At 42.0% G+C, this 22099-nt stretch overlaps 1 protein-coding gene across 22 annotated transcripts in view; it reads left to right on the top strand.

The window, feature by feature from the left end:
- Positions 1–22099, top strand: part of ptprk (protein tyrosine phosphatase receptor type K) — a 93548-nt gene that overhangs the window by 66581 nt on the left and 4868 nt on the right. For 3 of the 22 annotated variants that reach the window (XM_069515653.1, XM_069515647.1, XM_069515652.1), the window contains 24 exons: positions 3795–3977; positions 4379–4498; positions 4752–4861; positions 4956–5157; positions 5242–5347; positions 5481–5553; positions 5759–5881; positions 6068–6142; positions 6251–6287; positions 9692–9827; positions 11784–11813; positions 14465–14625; positions 15048–15083; positions 16913–16924; positions 17091–17278; positions 17644–17743; positions 17890–18035; positions 19212–19229; positions 19811–19847; positions 19934–20031; positions 20227–20343; positions 20477–20631; positions 20768–20903; positions 21521–21670. In XM_069515653.1, coding sequence (XP_069371754.1) covers positions 3795–3977; positions 4379–4498; positions 4752–4861; positions 4956–5157; positions 5242–5347; positions 5481–5553; positions 5759–5881; positions 6068–6142; positions 6251–6287; positions 9692–9827; positions 11784–11813; positions 14465–14625; positions 15048–15083; positions 16913–16924; positions 17091–17278; positions 17644–17743; positions 17890–18035; positions 19212–19229; positions 19811–19847; positions 19934–20031; positions 20227–20343; positions 20477–20631; positions 20768–20903; positions 21521–21670 — 2549 coding nt within the window. Of the gene's footprint in view, positions 1–3794; positions 3978–4378; positions 4499–4751; positions 4862–4955; positions 5158–5241; positions 5348–5480; positions 5554–5758; positions 5882–6067; positions 6143–6250; positions 6288–9691; positions 9828–11783; positions 11814–14464; positions 14626–15047; positions 15084–16912; positions 16925–17090; positions 17281–17643; positions 17744–17889; positions 18036–19211; positions 19230–19810; positions 19848–19933; positions 20032–20226; positions 20344–20476; positions 20632–20767; positions 20904–21520; positions 21671–22099 lie in introns of all 22 variants that reach the window. The other 19 variants (XM_069515658.1, XM_069515657.1, XM_069515661.1 and 16 more) reach the window with 16 other exon arrangements.

Below are 22099 nucleotides of genomic sequence, written 5' to 3'. Positions count from 1 at the left end.
ATTTGAGGCGGTGGACTATCCCGAGCTGCTAAAAACCGACAGAGTGGAGCAGTACCACCAGAAATCAAACAATATAAACACGTTTCTAAAATCAGTCAAGAGTTTAAAATCCTGTAGTTTGTTAGATCTGTTTATCTGGATCTGCTCCTAAATTTGATGTTCATACCGCACCTCTTCAAATCACTTCATGGAAATGGGTTGAGTGTTTTCGCGTAATACTAATAACAAACAAACTATGATGGAAACATGACGTCCCTGACGGAGTTAATGAAGGAGCCCACGGTTGGTTTTGGTCTTTTAGAATGTCCTTTGATTGTGTGCATCGGTTTATAGTTCAGCTTCCTGCTCACATCCTTAGACGTGTGTTTAATTACTCCTCTTTACCCGTCTTTGTAAATATAGATGTTCTGAAATGTCATTATATTCATGAGCATTTCCGTTTCATCATCAATCACCAGTTAGAATTTGTTTTCTCGCTCTGAACGTTCCTGATTTCAAACGATTCCTCCGCACGGAATTATTGTGGAGCAATTCGGCTTTTTTCACAATTAACCTCTGCGTCGGCAGATCAGAGTCCACGAAGCTTGAAAGTGCAAATTGAAAACATGGTCCGGCTGAAATGTGCATCTTTCATGTTTTAAATCTGGTCCAGAGAGACGGAGACAATGAGAACGAATGAGCGGAGTTTCATTTGTCTTCCTCATGACAGTGGAAGGATTACCAGGAACTAATTGGACAGATTAACTTGGATTTGGCTGCGTCTCCTGTCACCCCTTTCTCCTCCCCTCCTCACCCTCTCCCTCCCTCTTTTCTTCAGGCTCCGCTCTCTTTCTTCCTCTTTTCTTTACTGTATATTTCTTGGCTCTCTCTAATGGTTCATGATGCAGGAGACTTTTTCTGTTGTTGCCCTCAGCGTGGTTCTATTTAATTTAGTTTTATTTCCTTTCCTTTTGTTGTGCGCTCTTTAATTCCAACCTCTGGATTGTGCTGATATGAAGCTTGCCGTCCTCGGTGTTATTGTTGGTGTTTATTGGTATTGTTATTGTTTTCAAAGCTCCATCTGTGGAGAACAAAGCCTTTTAGTTCCAACATGAATCCAGCCGTTTGTCTGTCGACCGGAGGAGGAGAGGACAAGGCAGCCTCTGTGGTTTACCGTTGGACCGGGTCCCGCTTCGCTCTGGCCGCGTTCCAAACTAGTTATCGTCTTTTCCCATTCCCCCTCTCGGTCTCTCTCTCTCTCTCTCCCTCTGTCATCTTCTGCTGCCTTTATCTGTCCCTCACTCCCTCCAGACCCACTCTCATTTTTACATGCACAGCTTTGTTTTTACTCTTCCTTTCTTTCTTTCTGTCTTTCTACGTGTGTGTGTGTGTGTGTGTGTGTGTGTGTGTGTGTGTGTGTGTGTGTGTGTGTGTGTGTGTGTGTGTGTTTGTGTGTGTGAGACAGGCAGTGACTCATATATTTTGTTTTAATTCCACGACGAGGACCATCAGTGTGAAGCACTGTTAGCATCGAGAGACCATGAAATCAATACAATTTATTAGACTGCCCTGCACTCGCCCGAGCATGTGTGTGTGTGTGTGTGTGTGTGTGTAGCCAGGTTTATGATGAGGATCACAAGTATTGATTTGAGCAGGGACAGAGAGAGAGAGGGAGGGATGGATGGATGGAGGAAGAGAGAGTGGCGACGGGCATGGTGGTGGACAGACAGGCAGAGAAAGCAGCAGGTCTCCCTCTCACTCTATTTAAATGTCAACCATCTAATAACAGGTTGAGGCAAAAATGAAATGCTTCGACCCCTCAGCTATTAACACACACACACACAAGCCGTTGAGCAATAATATTTGTGCAGCAGCTCGGCAGACAATTACCTGTCCGTCCCAGTATCTTCACGACCTTCCTCCCTCTCTCTCTGTTTTCTTTCTTTCCCAGTTTTCTCTCAATTGTCTAAATGTCTCTTTATTAGTGAGCGATTAACATCTAAATGACTTCGCAGACCTCACACCTGTATTCTGCCCTCAGCTCTGTGTGTGAGTGTTTGTTTGACCTTGACAATGCTTTGTTATTGACACAAGTTTTATTAAGACCTGCTCACACACACACACACACACACACACACACACACATGCACACACACGTATAAAAACCTTTACATGCTCTGCTTAGATTTAATCTTGATTCGGTCACAACCCGACGCTTGTGTGTGTGTGTGTGTTTTTGGCTGTGCATGCGGATTTCTGTGCATTTGTGTGTGAGTGACAGGCAGATAATGGGCTGTCAGAACAAGGGACAAGTTTGTGTCCTTGTGTTGTCTTCCCCCGAGAGAGGAAGACCCAGGGAAAAACAGAAAATGAGACAAGAAGGGGGTTGTGGAGACACTTGCATCAGTATTTAAAATGAGATTTTCATGTATGGGAAGGACTCAGGGAGCAGGAGGGTTACAGCGAGGCAGAGATAGAACATCACCAGGTGATAAAATGATTATCGCTGTGAATTAAATCTTGTCAGTTCATTACAAGGAACAGTAAACAGAACTTTTAATTAAATTTGTTTTGGCTGCCCAGGGTTGTCCAGAGCCAATCTCAAAGATCACAATCAGAGTTAATCAAGGCATATTTATAATTGGCTCTATTGATCCTGAATACATTGTGTGTTCTTTCTGTTTTTTTGTCATTATAACATAATACCCCGATCCTTCTGCAGAGGATTGTATACGTCATGCTCGACCCAGAAGCCTCACCTGAACGGAGAGTCTCCGGTTGTTGTGAAGGTGTCTGACCCCGACAATCTTCTGCTGCGTTTTTCACACGTGAAAGGCAAAGTTTGGAGAATGTCTGAACCCCATTTTCCAGAGTTCACGTCTGAAAACGGCTTTAGAAACAAACTCACCCGTCTTAATTGGAAATCTCTGAAAATACAGAAAACTAAACTTTTCAAGCCCCAAAGTTCAGTTCCACTTTTTGAATACGTTTCAGACATCAGCCCCATGTAACAGATATATACACTGCACTTTACCTCTTGTAGATCAAGCGGTAACTGCTGTGTGATTAGTAGAAGGAGCAGTTTGTCCTGTGGAGTAATAGCAGCCTTCTTGATTGAGAGATATCTTTTCGAGCCGGAGAAGTGGTTCCCTCAGCTCGAGAAATCGCTCTTCTGCAACGATTGATGGCTGCTAAAGATAATGGCTTTCCTACAGAGAAGGGCAGGTCCTCTAGGCAGATGAGGAGCCTGAGAAGTAGCCCCTCTGTGTAAGGTGGTCCACCCTCACTGTTGAATAGCAGTAGCGCGAGGCTGTATGGCCATTTACATCTAAATGCTGGGCTGTGTGGCCTGGAGTCACTCGGCTGGTGGGATGTGGAAGTGGACGGGGGCTGGGGGGGTTATTGATCCAGTTAAATGAGCCAGTTAAGGTAATTAAAGCCCCAGGCCGGCAGGAGAGGAGATTACATTGACTATAACAGTCCTGATTACACATAAAAGATGGAAATCAAAGACGTGCCTCGTAGAAGTTATTGCGTTTGAGGAGCAGTTGAATGGTAGCGAGGAGCAGAAATAGATGTTAGTAAAACCCTCATTTTATAGAGGGAACAGTTGACTCAGCTCTCTTGGGCTTTTTTTTGGCAGACCAAGTACATTCGCAAGTACCGTGCACATAAATTAAAAACCTTCTCCAGTTTATTGAAGTCTCTTTGTGTGTGGATTCATCACAAAATGGCAAATGTTTCCGGTAACTCGGCTGCTCCTCTGCGCGGTGGTTGACCTTTTTTTCTCTGTGTTCTTCTCACTGTTCCTGTAGAACCTATGAGGACCCCCAAGAGGCTGAAGATCGCCGAGACCAGGTCCCGTCTGATCGCCGTGGACTGGGAGTCGTTGGGTTACAACATCACCCGCTGTCACACCTTCAACGTCACCATCTGTTACCATTATATGACGGCCAGCAACCGCAGCAAGGCCGACTGTCTGGACATGGACCCTAAAGGTACGTTTTAATGCACTTTATGTTACGGTGACTACAACGATGTGGGTTTTGCAGTAAATCCATTTTTCTTTAAGTTATTATTTGTATACCAATTAAAGGTTGTCCAGGAACTGTCTCGTTAATAAGTCAAATTACTTTTTAAAATATGTGAAACACAATTTTAGTGACTGAAGATTGTAAGAAATCGTATCTATCTGTGCCAAAAACGACGTTTACTGCTGATCTGACAAGAGCGATCGAGTGCTTAAAAAAAAACCATTGTTTGATTGATTGCAACACTTACTTTTGTCTGCTTTATATGATTGTAAACTTAAAATCTTTGGTTGTTAAACTGAATCAATAATAAATAATCATTAAACATATACGGTTATTTTACTAGACATTTATTTTTCCCTTCTCAGCACCACGCCACCTGGTGGGAAACCTGCCGCCCTACACCAACGTCAGCCTGAAGATGATTCTCACCAATCCAGAGGGACGGAAAGAGAGCGACGAGACCGTCATACAAACCGATGAAGATGGTAAATGCCTGTAATATAGTGGATATTATTCTGACAGGTTAACACAACAGATGCTGTTGGAAAGTGGAATAAAATACAAAAACGAGTTATTGGATGTTGATGTGTTGGAGGATGTTTTTGGAAAATCTTAAAGCACAAAGTTTAAGAAATCTCAGATGTGTATATTCCTGTCGTTGGTGCGTCTCTTTCACTCCTAGGACAGAATCTTATTTTCATTCGCGTTGATTAACTGTCTCTGTGTATGTGTCAACAGTTCCGGGTCCAGTTCCCAGTCAGTCGCTAAGAGCCACTCCGTTTGAAGACAGAATTCTTCTCTACTGGAAGGAACCGGCTGAACCCAACGGAATCATCATACAATATGAGGTACTGACGGTCGAAGCTGTAGAAGGAGCTGATGAAGGAGCCGCATGTTGGAAAAATATTAAATACTGGTTTCTGTCTCTCTGCGACACCTCAGATCAGCTACAGCGGCGTGCGTTCCTTCGACCCTTCGGTGCCTCTCCAGCGGCCGGGGCTCACAGCGTCTCTGCCCTCAAACGCCACCTACCACCTGTTTTCCCAGCTCCACCCGGGCGTCACGTATCATCTCTCCATACGAGCATCCACCTCCAAAGGATTTGGTCCCGCAACCACGCTCAACGTGACAACCAACATCTCAGGTAGAAAATAAGAACCGATGCTTAATGTTTTATCGTCACAATTGGTACAAAGTGACGTTAACACGCTGGTGGTGGTTTTTTCAGCCCCGACAATAGATGAGTATGACGGGTCAGAGGCTTTTCTGAATGAAACTGCAACAACCATCACTGTCCTGCTCAAACCAGCGCAGGCCAAGGGGGCGCCTATAAGGTACATACGGCCTGTATTTGGTTAGGTTACCACATGAACATGTTACTACAGAGCTTGTTTATTGAAATTAGATTGATATGGAATTTTTCATTCTATTGTCTTACATATGAATTATTGTTTACGTTGTCTGCAGTGCGTACCAGATTGTGGTGGAGGAGGTGAATCCTCAGCGGACTCGACGCCAAGCTTCCTCTGACTGTTACGAGGTGATTATTAATCTGTTTCTACAATAGATGTAAGAAGCCAGACCGTTGCAGCTTTTATTTGCAAACATACATTTCCACTGCAAAAATTAGATTTTAGAGTAGAGTAGCTTTTATTTTTTCAAAAAAACTCATATAATTTCATTGCTTTCTTTTTGTTTACGTCATTTTTATGAACATATTATTCTTAATAAATCATCTTCCCCAGGTTCCAGTTTCCTACCACAGCGCGTCCAGCGGTGGATCTCCATATTATTATGCCGCCCAGCTGTCCCCCAGCAACCTGCCCGAGCCGCTCCCCTTCACTGTGGGCGACAACAAGACGTACCAGGCAAGTGTTTTCTACCTGAGCCTCACGAGTAATAAATCATAGTTAAATCATGAGATATAACACAGAAGGAAGTACTGTAGTGCACACTCACAATAAACAAGGTTTAACGAGTTAACAAGTGAAATCAGCGCCTGTATTTCACTTTATATAATGTCGATAATCACTTTCTTTTTTTTTCATCTCCAGGGTTTCTGGAATCCTCCGCTGGCTCCAAGGAAGAACTACAACATCTACCTTCAAGCTGTTAGCAGCACAGAGCGGGTAAATTAACATGCATTTACTCTTAACGTACAAAGTCAAATTCTCTCGGTTTCATATTTCAGTGAGTTGTTTGTGGACTAATTGGTCTCAATGTGTCTTTTTCTTCAGGAAACTAAAACGCAGTGTCTGAGGCTGGCGACTAAAGGTGAGCGGACAAATCTGTCTACAAAACCGTCCCCAGTTTAAAGTATTTGAATGTTTTTGGTTGAATTGCTTTGTGTCAATAATGTTATCAGTCCCTTCCTTCTGAATGGAGTGGAGCTTGATAGAGAAGAATCCGTATTAAGAGTATTAGAGACGATAATACCACATTTGTGAATGCTGGAGAGAGAAAACATGTCAACGTCATGTATGTTTATCTGCACATTTAACTACTGGATGAGTCTAACATTTCATGCTTCTACAAGTGGCCATATGTTTATAGATTATCAGACTGGCTTAAAATGGTGCGGGGTTAATCCCTGGGCAACCTCGCACAAGTACACACGTGCACAGAAACACACATGTGCACAAACAGTGTTTTCAGGAAAGATGTTTAGAAATGTGGCTGGTGGATCAGAGTTTAGCCGTGCGGAGTAAGAACAAGGATAAACAGAAAAACACATTAACGTGTTTTCATTGAAACTGATGTGTACAGATGTGTGGATGTGCAGCGGAAAGGTTTTTAACAGAGAATTTTTTTTTTTTAATGTTTACGTGGCTCGTGCTGTGGAACACAATATTAATGTCTGTCTGTCAAACAACTGTCATCAGTTTAACTAACAATCATTTTATAGTTGGTATTGAAAATGGTGGGACTTATTTTGTATCAATGCACAAACATATAAATACAATATCTAATATGAAACTGAGAAAGGCTGTTAACGTTCCACGTTTCATGAGCTGGAAATGAATGAGCAATAATCAATGATCAAGATAGCCAATTAGTATTTATCTGTTAAGTAATTGATCAATCAACAAAGAGTCTCAGCTCAATAGTTTGAGTACTGATCTACTGTTAACACACGTTTTTGACCTATAGATTACATATGTAGCCTCCATTTTCTTTTTATGAATAGAAGAAGATGCTGCGTCCTGTTCTGTTATCACAGCTGGAAACAGTGTCAGCGAGTCTCAAAGCACCATTGCAGAGCAGAATACTGATATGAATCAAGAAATATCATCTAGTCAGCCATTTCTGTGCTGAAGGTAGGGTCATCATCATCACTACCATCTGACGTCAGGGGCCTGATCATAGAGGAGCAGTTGTAGCTGTTGCACTAGAGAGGTTAGAGAGATCTTTCCAACATTAAATGAGATAAATACAATTTGTGCTGGTGCGTGTTGTTACTGGAACAGGTGGTTTCTTCACCCAACAGCAGAAAGAGAGCGCTCTGGTCTTTCCGGCCTCAGGGGGTCTGAGTGAAGCTGAAAGACTTTAGAGAGGATTCTTGATTTTTTTTTAATAACTGGGAGGAAGACGCACTAATGGACAGAGAGGTCGGACGACTGTCCCTTCTTTTTCTCTCTGTCCCTGTGTGTGTGTGTGTGTGTGCGCTCAACCGTGCGTCCGGGACGGAGGATTAAGTGATGATGGTCCTATTAGGTCATCTGGGGTATTGTGTATTGTCATTGCTGCCTCAGGGCGTTTCTTTGTGTGTGTATGTGTGTGTGGCGGTGTGTTACTTGTTGTTATGATTGTTAGTGTACTGACCTGGATAATTTTTGCAGACATTAAGAGCTACCGCCGACATTATGAGGTCAGACTCAGAACCCTGTGAAGTTTGTTTTTCCTTTTATTATATTTTGTCTCGTCCCTTCTACTCATGACATTACCAATGGTTTCTTGGTCAGTTATAAAAGATAAAGATAAATTTACCAAGATATTAGATTTTAGAGGCTAAAACTGATACTGATATGTAAAAGTTTATGTTTTAGTTTTCAATTGTACATCATTCATCCCATAAATAGAAATTGATAAGGATATTTTTAGTTTGTTTAATTTGTACTGTGAGGAATTCAATGGAGAAATTCATTTTGTTAATATAAACCAATCAGAGCTGGACAGAGAGAAAAATACAGAATCATTTCTACAATATCTTTTTAAAGCAACATTTTTCGCCTGACATTACTGCTCATACTTCATCCATCAAGCCAAAGCCCACACGATGTGCTGGTGTAATATTGTTGCGTCATAATTTGGGACAAGGACGAGCACATGCCAAAGATTTTTTTATCTTGTTGATATTCAGCATTAGAAGTGGATTATTATTTGATAGCTGTGTTGCATTTTGTTGAGTTTTGTGCACGTCTTTGTGTTGGATTATCATAATGCACGATAATGTTCTTACGTCGCAGTATATACTACCCTGGTGTTATGAGATCAGATCACTAAGTAGAGCTTAGAAGCATGAAAACAGATGCTCTCCCGCTCTCTCTGTTGATTCTCTGTCTATGATCAACAGGCTTTAACCTCAGTCTGTCTGAAAAATGCATTTTCCATTTAGACAAAATCAGAGAGTTGAGTCAATTCTCTGAATTGAATCAGGAACAGAAATGAGTTTGAGTTCATGTAGCACACAGAGACATCGGAGCAGACGGACATCTGAGGTTAAATCTGATCAGGTCACCCTATATTGTTTTACACTGCAGTCATAATAATGAAGAATTTACTGTAAATGTCAATATTTCAATCTATGAGTCAGACAAACCCTCTCAATTTATTGGCATTGTGACGGTTACCGTGACATTTGTGTTGGCATTCATCTGACTTTGCTTTACAGCGAATATCTAGAGTCCTGATATTTGCTTGATCCCGAGCACAGGCCGGATTAAACCTCCCTAATGAAAAGGCTCATCAGGACTTCATATCGCGCTCACCAGTTTCCTGATGTGAGGGTATTTTGTTAAAGACATCTTCAGGGAAAGATCATATTCCTGAGGCCGGTCGCTCAGGTGGCAGCGTTTGCCAGTTGCCAGCCAGAGGTGACGCCGGGTTGTGTAAATATTTCAACATAGAGCCAAGATTTGACATTATTTGTGTTATTGGCACACAGACTGTGCCATGTGAGGGAAAACTCTGAAATGTGGAAACGGTCTACTTAGCTGAAGCCTCAGGGCTCCTGGAAAGTTTATTTTACTGGCGGGTTTGGTTTTATTTGAACAGAGACAGAAGGTTTGTGTGATTAGAAACATTTTCACTTTTTCTTCTTATATCATGTGGCTCCTGACATAAACTCACTCAGCTACAGGAAAACTGAGGATTTCATATGTTTATGCTTGATTTTTTCAGATTTTTCTTTCAGTTCATTAAACTCATTAGTAGTTTTTTTTAGCTTAAATACTTAATTTTAATAAACGTAATCATAGATTTGGTTGTAGACGAGGTTACAACCAACCCCCCCCTCCGTTTGTTTGATTGTTTATGATTTCCATGAGACTTGGTGGAAGGATGTGTTATGGGTCAGAATCTTGGTGATGCGGATCCGGATTATTTCCACTTCGTTTAACATCACACTTTGTTTAGTTCGGTTCAGTTTGACGATACGCTTTTCTTCTGTCCCTGCGTAGGTGCTACAGAGGAGCCAGAAGTCATCCCTGACCCGGCGAAACAGACGGACCGGGTGGTAAAGATTGCTGGGATCAGTGCTGGTGTTCTCGTCTTTATTCTGCTGGTGTTGGTAGCCATCCTATTGGTCAAGAAGAGGTGAGTGATATGACATCATCGTGACCCCTCAACGCAGCTCCTATAAAGAGTTCAATGAAGTTCTCGTGAACAGTGCTCCACGTGCACACCGACACGCATGCAGATGCAAGAACACGTGGACACGAGCGTGCACCTGAATCCATTCTCTTGTTGTGTGTTGGTCAAGTATTTGATGTAGTAACGCCATCTTCCATCCATCCACCATTAACGTTGATCTCCCCTCAGAACCGGTTTCATCACTGATCATGTCGTAAGCAGCTGAAGGTTTATTCTCCACCAGATCCTATGAAAATACATTTTATACATCAGCAACTCCTGTTTTGCTGTCCTGTGATTTAGTTCTGAGGTTTTTTTTTTACACATTACAGCTTTTATAACAAACAAGATTAAACAACCAGTTAGAGCAGCTGGTGAAATCTATCCTCAAGCAGAAGATGTCAAGTAACTTTACCAGAATAATGGATTATGGAAACAAAGACATAAAAACATCCAATAGAAACAGAGAAGTAATTATTTGAAGCCAGTGGTGCAGGCTGACATTGTTTTTGCAGTTCTTTCTCATTCAGTGTAACGTGGAAATATTAACACTTGAATTTGGTTAGCACAGGTATAATTAAACCTTGATCAGAGAAAAAGAACCAAGTGAACATTAATGCTGAAAGAATATTTAGAAACATCAGCGTCTCCTCGTTCTTCATCTGTGAAGCATCTCGAGGTGTCGGAGTCGGTTCTGGTGTCGCTGGAACAGCTCTGTTGTCTTCATTTGGTTCAGAGCTCCCCCATGTGGTGGATGGACAGAATCACAGCATGAGCACCACACAGAGGCTGAATCACACAGGTCTTTTTCAGCAAAGCACAAAGACAATAGTGTGAAAACAACCTGGTGTTATTTCTGTGTTTTATCAGAATGTTTATCCAGAAAGTAAAACATAAAGATCAGCGGTATCGTCCTGTTTCTACATTAAGATGGTTCCACTACTGTTTGTCAAACGGTTGTTTGGTGTCACCAGAAGCTGTAAACATGAGAGCAGCATTATTCCTGAACACTGCAGTGCTGCTGGGTCGGCCTCAGACACACAGTCCCACATCTTCAGTCTTATGTCACAGTGTACACATCTGACACGAAAGCTCCATTCAGACATGAACTGAACTCTTGAAACAACGAGTGAATGGGACAGAAATTACCTTCGAGTAACTGAAAACGAGTTCTTGAAACTTCTTGGTCACATTTTGAGCTTCACTAAGTTCATTCAGACATTTCTAGATGGATTTATGACAAATTGTGAAGTAGCAGTAGAGCACTGATAAAATCCTCTGAACATTATTGAAAGCATTTGTGATTTTGACATCACCCTCATGAGCATGAAGTGAAGTTGTTCAGTCGTTCTCTCTCTCTTCCATGAAGGTTTCTGGGGAGATCAATCGTCATCGTCATTGAACCTTTACAACTTTGAACAATACTGCATCTTTAAAATAGTGGGACATGATGACATCACTATGACATCATGCTTGCTTTACAGGAAGCGAGCTGCGTGGTGTTACAGATCCGACAGCTCTGTTTCAGCTTTGACCGAATGTTAGGTGTCAGCGAGAGTGATTGGCTGATCAGGGCAAAATCTGTAGTTAGCTTTGAGGAAGCAGATTTTAAAATTTTTGCATGAATACTTTGAATACAACACAAGAAGGAGAGGAAGCATGTCGAGAGGTTAATCCTGATAGTTTCTTGTTTTTTTAGCAATACCTTTGGCTTGTTTTATATTATTTCAGAATTTCTAAAGTCATAGTGCCCATAGTAATTACAAGAACCCCTTGCATGACCCTCAAGTTTAACAATCGAAAGGTGTTTTCTTCTGTTTCTGTTGTTGCTGGTTGGGACAGGACAAGTATTGTCCTTATTTGCATATTCATGACCCCTGTGTCTCATTCTTTGCTTTCTGATTGGCTCACAACCCCCAGGAGGACCTACTATTCATACTCTTATTACCTGTAAGTAAACAAACAATCAGCTCACCCAGCCGCTGTTACCTTATTGGGCGAACTCTTAGTGGCTAGTTGTTGTTATTCTTTTAAAGATGCAGTATACTTTTTTCAAGACAAAACACATTTTCAGCTCTGACCAACCAGCCAAAGCCATCCTCATTGATGCCTCACCGGGGCGGGGGTCAATTCACTCTCATGTCAGTTCAGGATTGTAATCAGTTCAACACTTTTCTATTTTATATTATACACTTAAAACATCCAGAATGTTTTTGGAGAACGAATGATGATGTGTTACTGTCAAACAAATACTATGAACTAAACAAATGTTGAGTCGTTAGCTGATGAAATGTCGTCTTTCATTAAAGGGACTGAACTGACAGTGAATTGGCCTCGGGCCCGGTGTCCTCTACATGCTCCAAAGTTGCTCTGAAGCAGGCTCATGAAGGCCAGAGTTGGCCACAAACCAGAACAAAGCAGGCCAAAGTGGGACGACACGGGCCTTTGCGTGTTATTTGAAAAAAGAATGCTGCACTTGTGACTTGTAGCTCTTTGTGTGCATGTAGTCATGTGATCATCCATCCGCCCATCAAGTCACAGGTTTCATGGTAACTCTGCTACACGTGCACAGTGCGTCTCTCTCACTGTCGGTGGATCCGAACCAGGCGGCTCCTCCTTGTTGGGACTCACGGTGTCTGGTATAGTGTCGGTAGCTCTGATGACGGTTCTTCTTGTATCATGGGGACTTCCGGCTCTTCTCTGTCTCTCTGTGACCAAAATAGATCCATAAACCTGCACTGACTGCACTTAGAAGAGGTGGAGAACTGTTCAGCAGAGTGAGAATAATTAATAGATTGAATTGTGTCCTCAGCTTTTGTCTGCACTCAACATGAAAATAGATATAATTAATGAAGCAAAAGTAGAAATGCCACAAATCAAAAGAAATGCATTCAAAGGCTGCATCTAATCCGTTGTTTAAAACTTGTAGTTAGTTTTTAACTCCTTGAAGTTATTGTTAGTTACTATTACTGGTAGTTTAATCATTAATAATGAATATTTTTTATTAAATATTGATGTCAATGCACAGTATCTTACCAGGCATGTTCATCAGATAACAAAACACATTTTATAAAATCAATCTACAGTTTAATGAGTTAAAAACTCATACGTATAAATACAAACCCCCTTAGTTCTGGTCACATCCATTTCTTTATATCTGTTTCTTTGTCTCCGTCCTCAGTTTGTACAGTTGAGGGTGGTGTACAATTCAAACTCTCCTTCTCGCCTCTTTTCATGTTTTCTGTGAAACTAATAACACAAACAGACCAGAGGGTTAAATCTATGTTTTCTGCTGAGACTGTGTGTGTGTGTGTGTGTGTGTGTGTGTGTGTGTTTGTGTGTGTGTGTGTGTGTGTGTGTGTGTGTGTGTGTGCGGTCTTAGAGGTGGAGTTGGTGTATTTTGGGGTCAAGAGGTAAAAAATACACAAAATAACCACACGGCATGCATTCTGTGTGGGAAGAAGTCAGAGCCGTACATTGGATCAGTTTGGCAACGACCCCAAAAAAAAATGTCGTTAACTAGCTGAAGCCATTTTGTGTCCCAGCTGTAGTGAATCTTTTTCAAATTTCGTGTTTGGGCTCAAATTGCAATTCAAGTGAGACCAGTAGAGATGTTGTCTTCACTGATGTATATCTACTGCTCTGGGTACATCGTGATCCTGCATGCGCTCATGTTCGAAATATGAACTCCTCTGCGGTTGCTTTTCCCTCTGGTTGTTTGGATCGCACAGGGAGTTAAAACGTGAAGTTAATACCTTGAGATTTTAAGCTGTTATTTTTCCTCAACAGGACTCACGTTAGAGAAAAGTTTCAGAAGCTTCAAAACATCTTTAACATCCCTAAAATGCGTATTTCATTAAAAACCAGTGTCCTTCATCTTTTATGATGCTACAGCTCATATGATGCTAACTGTGGTGCTTTGGTTGGTAAATGGTTTTACCTTTGCTATAATAGAGCATAAGTGCCCCCCCCCGCTGTTGTTTTAATGGGATTTTTCTATCATCGCTGTCAGATGAAAACCAAATATTTTCTTTTGCCATTTTTGTGTCTTATTTATATTTTCATTTGCTTTGTCATGTAGTTTGGACTCAGACAACACAGAGACCTCATGACATTTTTAAAAACTAAGAGTTTCTGGACAACTAGACATTGATTTCAAAATAAAATTTGTGTTATGGTGGAATTCCTCTGACAGCTCCTCTGTAGCACTAAGGTTGATAACAGGTTTTTTCCTCTGCTTCTTGACCGTAGGTTATAAGTCATTTCCCTAGATGCTGTTTTCCCTTTGTTCCTATAGCCTGTTTAATGCTGCCATTTATAAACAAGCCTCTCCTCTACTTTCCTTGCTTGATCTCTTCCTCTCTTCTTCTCTTCTCCCGTCCCTTCTTGTTCTCTAAACTCTGCATCTTGAATCAGAAGCCTGCAGCCCCCAGCTAAGCTACTGATGCCAAAAAAACAAGAGACACTCAGATTTCAATATCGAACTTAACATGAAGATCTGAACATTTAACCCTAGTAAGGCTGTGTCCTGCAGGCTCGCTGATGTTTGTGTTTCTGTGTGCAAGATGCCTGATCGTGTCCGTCTCTGCCCCCCCCGACAGGAAACTGGCTAAAAAACGTAAGGACGCTATCGGAACAACTCGGCAGGAAATGACGCACATGGTGAACGCCATGGACCGCAGCTATGCCGACCAGAGCACTCTGCACGGAGAAGACCCGATGGCCGTCACGTTCATGGACTCACACAACTACAACAACAGATGTAGGTTCATAAGCAATGATATAATTCATGTTTAACCTTAGAACGTGCACCAGCCCACCTGTGCAAGATATTTTAGGATCACTGCAAGTTCTAAAACAAAAAACACTGGCATCTGAATTGTAGAAAGGAAAAATATTCTGGTCTGATATGGGAACAAGAGAAGAGAACATCATCTGCGGAGAAATTAAATGATTCCATAAATATTCACTGCTTTACCAGACCACACGGAGCAAAGATTGTGGAATGGTTTTGCCGATAAAGGTATAAGATGTTGTATTGGAGAATAAATAGTGCATCGGGGGCTGTACATTACTCCCTTGGTTCTTTGGGAAGCATCTAAACCCCCCATGCTTTCTGGTCCTCCTCTGTGTTTGAGTACTGTTGACATTAAAAGAGTCTCCTGACCATGTTTCCTTCTACAGTGCCCAACGACCCTCTGGTTCCTACTGCTGTGTTAGGTGAGACCTCTAGCATGGATGGACAAATCCCATTTATCACCAGAAACGCCCTGTAGTGATCACCCATCAGTGTCTTGAAGCCCCTGCGCTTGTAGCCCCTGTCCTGTGTGTCTCTGTGCGTCATCACATAAGTCCCACTGTGGCTGTCGGACATGGTCAAAGCCTCCATTACATCCTGTCGTGACCCGTGCTTTGACATTTGTGCTTGTGCAGGTGGATAGTCTGGCTCGTTGGAAGTATCTCTATTTTATCTACGATTGACTAAATGTTTCTAAACTAAACGTTCACTGCACTCACTCAGTGAAGTAAACAAAATAAAAAAGAGATACAGCAACTTTCTAAGATTTCTCTCAAAGGAAATAGGTGCAATGGATTCTAATATGTAAGGGAAGCTAAACTGTGTGTTCATCTTTTATCTTTTTTTTTTTTTGCCTTCCACTGCCAACTTGTCTGTGTAAAACATGGCCAGTACAAAACCTCCAGCAGCCAAGCACTTCATCTGTCGTCCTGTGGTTTGCCTGGGTTCAATCACTCCCATTCCCACCGAGCGTTATTGATATTCGCATTAATTCACCACCATTCTCCCTTAGAGACCTCATTATTTCCACAGCGTTGCGTTGTTTAAAGCCACGCCATCATCTCCCGTCCCAAATAACGACAGAAACTGACGCTTGAAAGGAGGAGGACAAATTTTCCGATAAAATCTGTGACATCAAGTGACAGCGAACAACTTTGTGCCTACAGCTCAGACGTCTTCTTGAGTATCAGCCATCTGTGTCAGTCCCCAGGCTTGTTTTGTTGCCTCAGTCTGAATGTTTGAACCATGAAACCTGAAGTTTTTGCCAATTTGGGATATTTCTCCGGCTCAATGTGTTTATCTGTAGTTTACTCGGGTGTGGAAGCTGCAGCGCCATGTAGAGTTCCAACGTGTCTTCGAGGCATCTACAATCCTCGACGCCACCAAACTGTGTTAATTAACTGTTTCATAGCTCCTAATATGAAATGAAGGCTGCAGTTACAATCTGTCCCGGCCAATCACATCACATGGGAGGGGGGGACTAGCAGGAAGTAGCGAATTAAGAGTCGGTGTCGGGTCAAGTTTGTCGTTAATTGGCCTGATGAGGGCTTAACAAACCTTTAACAATCCGTAATGAGCTAGCGTGTCCTTGGAGCGGAGGAAAGCCTCAGCTGGATTAAATAAACAGCGTCAGTTAATGAACTGTGGTGTTGATGAAATCAGTCGGTTGTGCTGCAACCCCGAGCTACTCCATTATACAACCTGTCAGTCTTTACATTTCCACCGTCACCTCACATCACCTCCCACCGCACAGAGATGGGAGAAGTCCTGCAACAAATTCGACCCTTAAATTACCTTTAACTGTTTCTATTATTAACTGTTTCTATTATCTTTGGTTAGAATTATGAAGTTTTTGGAAGAAAGTTAGTAAATTGTCGTTGCTATGGAATAACACAATCAGCTGTTCTTGGGGGGGCCCATTTCAGTTTGGGGCCCCCTTGCTTTGCCTACCCTGTAGTTAAGCCCCTGGGTGTGTCCTGCTGTTTATCGTCTCTTATGTTATAGATTTAATTTTAGTAAAGTGGCAAAAATAACAACAGGTCCAGCTATTGTTTGTTATTACATTTGTTTGCACATTTTCCATTGTTTTGTGACATTATCCCCTGTTTTGTCATCATAAATGTACCTTTGCGCTCTTTGTAGATGGATTAAAGTGGTCAAACTCAACCTGGAGCTAACTTAATCCTCTCACTCTGCATTCTTGACCGAACTCCTTTTCCCTCTTTTCTTTTTCTGCTGCTTTGACATGTAGTTCCGATCACAGGTGAGTACAAAGGGAGAGAAACAAACTGACAAAGCTTGTGTTTGTTGGGAATTGCAGAATATTCTGATGCTTTTAGGTCAGAGACGTAACTTTTTCCTGATGTGGGGAAGAGAAAAAGCAGCTTTTGTTAAATGATCATTCAACCTGAACTCATCCCCTCTTGTAGATGAGAACCACAGCGGCTCTGCAGCCGAGAACAGTCGGCTCCTGGATGTTCCTCGGTATCACTGTGAGGGAACCGAGTCTCCTTATCAGACGGGACAGCTCCACCCGGCCATCAGGGTGGCCGACCTCCTGCAGCACATCAACCTGATGAAAACGTCTGACAGCTACGGCTTTAAGGAGGAGTATGAAGTAAGAATATTACGATCAAGACTTCTTTTCACCCGAGCCCGGAGCAGTAACAGAAGTGTTATTGACTGGTTGGTCATTATCTCAAGTATTAACCCTGACATGGAGGTTTGTGTCGGAGCAGCTGATGTACGACACATTAGGCTTTTATTGTTTTGTATTTTAACTTTGATGCTTTGCGTTAAAATGATAAAATGAAGATTACGATTAAATTGCCTTTAATTTAGGTCGTTTTCTGTCTTACTGACTAAACAGTCAAGCGCCACCAGATCAAAACCATCATTCAAGCCCCTCTCTCCCACTCGGCAGGGGTGGTATGTTTAAGGATCCATGACGTGTAATTTTCCTTCCCATGTTCTTGTGTGTTGTTGGTGATACAGAGCTTCTTCGAGGGCCAGTCGGCCTCCTGGGACGTCGCCAAGAAGGAGCAGAACCGCACCAAGAACCGTTATGGGAACATAATAGCATGTAAGCGAGAAAACCAAAACAGGAGTGCATTATGGGAAAAAGAAAAAAAGGGAAAAACTAATTCACTGCTCTATCACCTCTCTCACTGTGTTTCTGTCTCTCTCTTCCATCCCCTCTCACTCTCTCCCCCCTGTGTGTTTCTTTAGATGACCACTCGAGGGTTATTCTTCAGCCCATCGAAGACGACCCCTCCTCCGACTACATCAACGCCAACTACATCGATGTAAGTGGAAACGCATCGAATGCTACTATTGGCTCCCAACGAAACCAACGAAACCACACTCCCTCGCTCGTATGTCAGGCCTCTATACCTTTATTGCGTCTTCTAGTCATCCCATCGTCACCATTTACGCATCAAGCCAATGCATCATCCATGCAGCACGTGTCTTTTTTGTCCTCTCCCAAGTCCCTTTCATCCTGAAGTTCCATCCTGTTAAATGAACAGTAGGTTTGTAGATAATCAGGATTTTGGATTAAGCACAGTTTTTGAAGAAATTGAAAGGGTTTTGATTGTTTGCATCATTGAATTTCCGTTGATCAGTTAATTGTCAACTACAGCCAACAGCTAGAACCATTCAATCCAGCCACAACACATGATTTAGATACCAGTCCTTTAAATATCCCAGATTCTTCATAAAGGTGATCCATTGTAAAAGAAAAGAAAATCCTGGATCATCCCTCCAAGTCTGGTGGTAATCCGTCCAGTAGTTTTCCCATAATCCTCCTAACAAGATACTAAATGTTAAATACGAATCTACAACTACGATAAATGACTAATAGTTGAATCTTCAGCATTAAGTTACAATAAAGTGCATCTCCGGTTTAAGCGTTTAGTCTTCAGTGCATCCATCTTTTAACCGGACTGTCCATCTATTCACTTTGCCTAAATACCAGTAATTATCCTTTTCTAAATCATCATGTGTTCATTTATCTTCCGAACCTGTCTCTCCATCTCAACATCCATCTTTTGTCACCTCCACTCGACTGTCACCTTCACAACAATCATCTGCATGTTAGTCTTTCACGTTGTGCTTTATTTTTAATGTTGTGCTTATCGCATGCTCTTCTATGTTATCATGAACTACCATTGTAGCTAGTGCAGGCATGCTCCTGCTCACATTGAGCTAGAAATAGACTGAATAGACAGGGCACCACTGTGTCTCCAGTAAATATCTCCTGGGACTAAACAACTAAGTCTAATAATTCGAAATGTACTGAAAATACATTGAATCCACATCAGGAGTGAGGTGGTGACATCTGGATGTGCCCTTTGTATTCATTCTAATTCTAGAGATCAGGTTTTATTTTCTGCATGGCCTGTTCAAACTCCCATTACATCAATGCAACTTTTCTTTTTTCTGATTGACACTCACTGACATTGTTGTGCTTTCTTTCTTTCTTCCTTCCTTCCTTCCCTCCTTTCTTTCTTTCCTCCACTCGTTCTTTCTGCCTGTGGCTTGGGCTGTAGATTTGGCTGTACAGGGATGTAAGTATCACTGAGGAATCTTTGCATTCATGCCCCTCCTCTTTTTTACACATCCCTCCATGCACTCTCACCCTCACGTGCATCGAGTCACGGTGTGTGTGTACGTTTTAAGTTGCTGGGGCCTCGACTGCATGAAATGTTGCTCAACATCCTGACCTCTCACCGGCGTTTCTTACTTCTCACTGTAAACTGTAAAGATGCTTTTGCTTAGTCGCCATTTTTGCCTTATTACCTTCAGGAAAACCCGCTCAGTGGTTGTCATTGCTCTCTGCACAACTGACAGTCATCGGTAGATTTTGGCTTATAATTATTTTGCAGCCTGGTTTTGAAAGTTTAGAAATGTCAAGTAAAAGTCAAATCGGCCCGACCACAAAACGACCAACTCTCCTACTGCAGCCTAGGTATCTTAATATCAGAAGTGTAAACATTTCTCTTCACCTTGTGTCTAAATATCTCGGAGATGCTTCGTAATGTCTGTCTCGTCTGAGGTGAAATGTTAGTTTTGACAGTGAAACTCTTGCACTGCAGATGTTGTTTTGACGCATACTGAGCTGTCTTTGGTTGTGCTGTTGTGTTTTCAGGGTTACCAGAGGCCAAGTCACTACATCGCCACTCAAGGTGAAAAACCCACTCAAACACATGCAGTCACACGCAGAGTGTAAGTCATAGAAGTGCTGAACATATATGTGTGTATCTGTGAGCAGGTCCTGTTCATGAGACCGTGTACGACTTCTGGAGAATGGTGTGGCAGGAACAGTCCGCCTGCATCGTCATGGTGACCAATCTAGTGGAGGTTGGAAGGGTGAGTTGGTGTTTTGTGTGTTTGTGCACACTCCCATCATGCACTGTTTTATTTTCCTTTTAACATTCAGATATTTAAGATGCCTATAAATAGATAAACCATATACAATACAGAAATATCAGTCAGATAAAAACATTATATTATGGTAATGAATTTTGATTAGATACTAAATCTTTCATTCCCTCTTTTTATCAGGTCAAGTGCTATAAGTATTGGCCAGATGATGCCGAGGTGTACGGAGACTTCAAGGTGACGTTTGTGGAGGTCGAGCCTCTTGCTGAATATGTGGTTCGCACGTTTACGCTGGAGAGGGTGAGTTTTTCTGCCAGTTTACATTTTGCAAGATATTCTGTAGTTTAGAGTTCTGCAAAATCCTGAGCTGTGTTGTGATGGATCATCTGATCATTTGGAACGTAACCTTAAAATGTCTTTTGTCTTTATTCAGCGTGGGTTCAATGAGGTTCGTGAGGTCAAGCAGTTCCACTTCACAGGCTGGCCTGATCACGGAGTTCCATATCACGCCACTGGACTACTTTCCTTCATCCGCAGGGTTAAAATCTCCAACCCACCATCTGCTGGGCCGATTGTGGTCCACTGCAGGTATGGACATAATTTGACTGTATGATAACACATTATGTTTGATTAATATTACCATTGAATTTATAAATATATGTACACATAGTTTATATAGTTATACACAGATCAATGGAAAACTTCCCCTTTCCTCTGTCTGCAGTGCTGGAGCAGGGCGGACCGGCTGTTTCATAGTCATTGACATCATGTTGGACATGGCGGAGAGAGAGGGAGTGGTCGACATCTACAACTGTGTGAAGGCTCTTCGCTCCAGGAGGATCAACATGGTACAGACTGAGGTGACTGCATTACCCATCCTCCATCCACATCCTCATCTTAGAGTATTCTCACTGTGAGACACGGCCGTCTGCATGGTTCAGGCTGAGGTGACACTCATTTCATAAACACACCATCCCACCATAGAACCCACACAATGTTGTTGTGACCTGGACAAAGGTGAAAAAATGATCATCACTCACTAAGTCGCTTTTTGCAGGGATTTGAAAATGTGTTACTCTGGTACCATCCAGTGGTTGGATCAAATATTACACCGTAACGGCTCCACGTTCCATAGTTTCAGCAAATATGACGTGAGGGCTGTGACATGTTAGATAAAGATAAGGATTTTTAAATTAGGCCATTTCAATGATTATTAACATCATTATTTCTTTAGTTAATTATTTTCTATTTGATTTATTAATTTAATTCATCTCACCTCATTCATAACTCCATCTCCCATCAGCCACCTCTCACTCACAGCGTCTGCCTGCTCACTTCCATGTGGTATCACAGCTGTTTGTGTTTTCCACCTTGTCACAGGATGTGTGTGTGTTTTATTGTTTGCCGATATCTTTATGTACCAGTGAAATGTTTGTGTGAATTATTTGACACTATGTCTTGAATTTCCTGTCTCCAGGAGCAGTACATATTCATCCATGACGCCATACTAGAGGCTTGTCTATGTGGAGAAACAGCCATCCCAGTGTGCGAGTTCAAAGCTGCTTTCTATGAGCTGATCCGCATCGACTCCCAGACCAACTCGTCACATATAAAGGACGAGTTCCAGGTAAGATCGGATCATGGTCTCTGTTCTCAGCTTTTTAAGAGACTCCAATGTGCTGTGTGTTTGAAGCAAGTGTTAAGACAAAGGCGAGTGTATCAGTAAGAGCTGAGTCTTGTAGCACAAAACAAATATCAAAATGTCAATAGAAAGTTCTCCAGCTGCTCCTGCAGCATAATCCACTTCTCTGCTGCTCATCTCTACGCTAAGTGTGTTCTGCAAACAATGATATCTCCAGTAAAACAGCTTAATCCAGTGTACAGTGTCTTTAGATTGTTTTTGATGAAAGACTCAGCTTTGGAATCAAATCCTGACCTTTCTCAGATTCTAGAAACTGTGGCTCTATCCTCCAGCTTCATCCCACGAGCATCAAAACAACTCAAACTCTTCATGAAGACTTGTCTGTGCAGCACAGAATTTAATGAACAGTAATAC

Source organism: Paralichthys olivaceus, chromosome 19, assembly GCF_024713975.1.
Source record: "Paralichthys olivaceus isolate ysfri-2021 chromosome 19, ASM2471397v2, whole genome shotgun sequence".
NCBI lineage: Eukaryota > Metazoa > Chordata > Actinopteri > Pleuronectiformes > Paralichthyidae > Paralichthys > Paralichthys olivaceus.
This window is presented reverse-complemented; position numbering and strand designations above follow the sequence as displayed.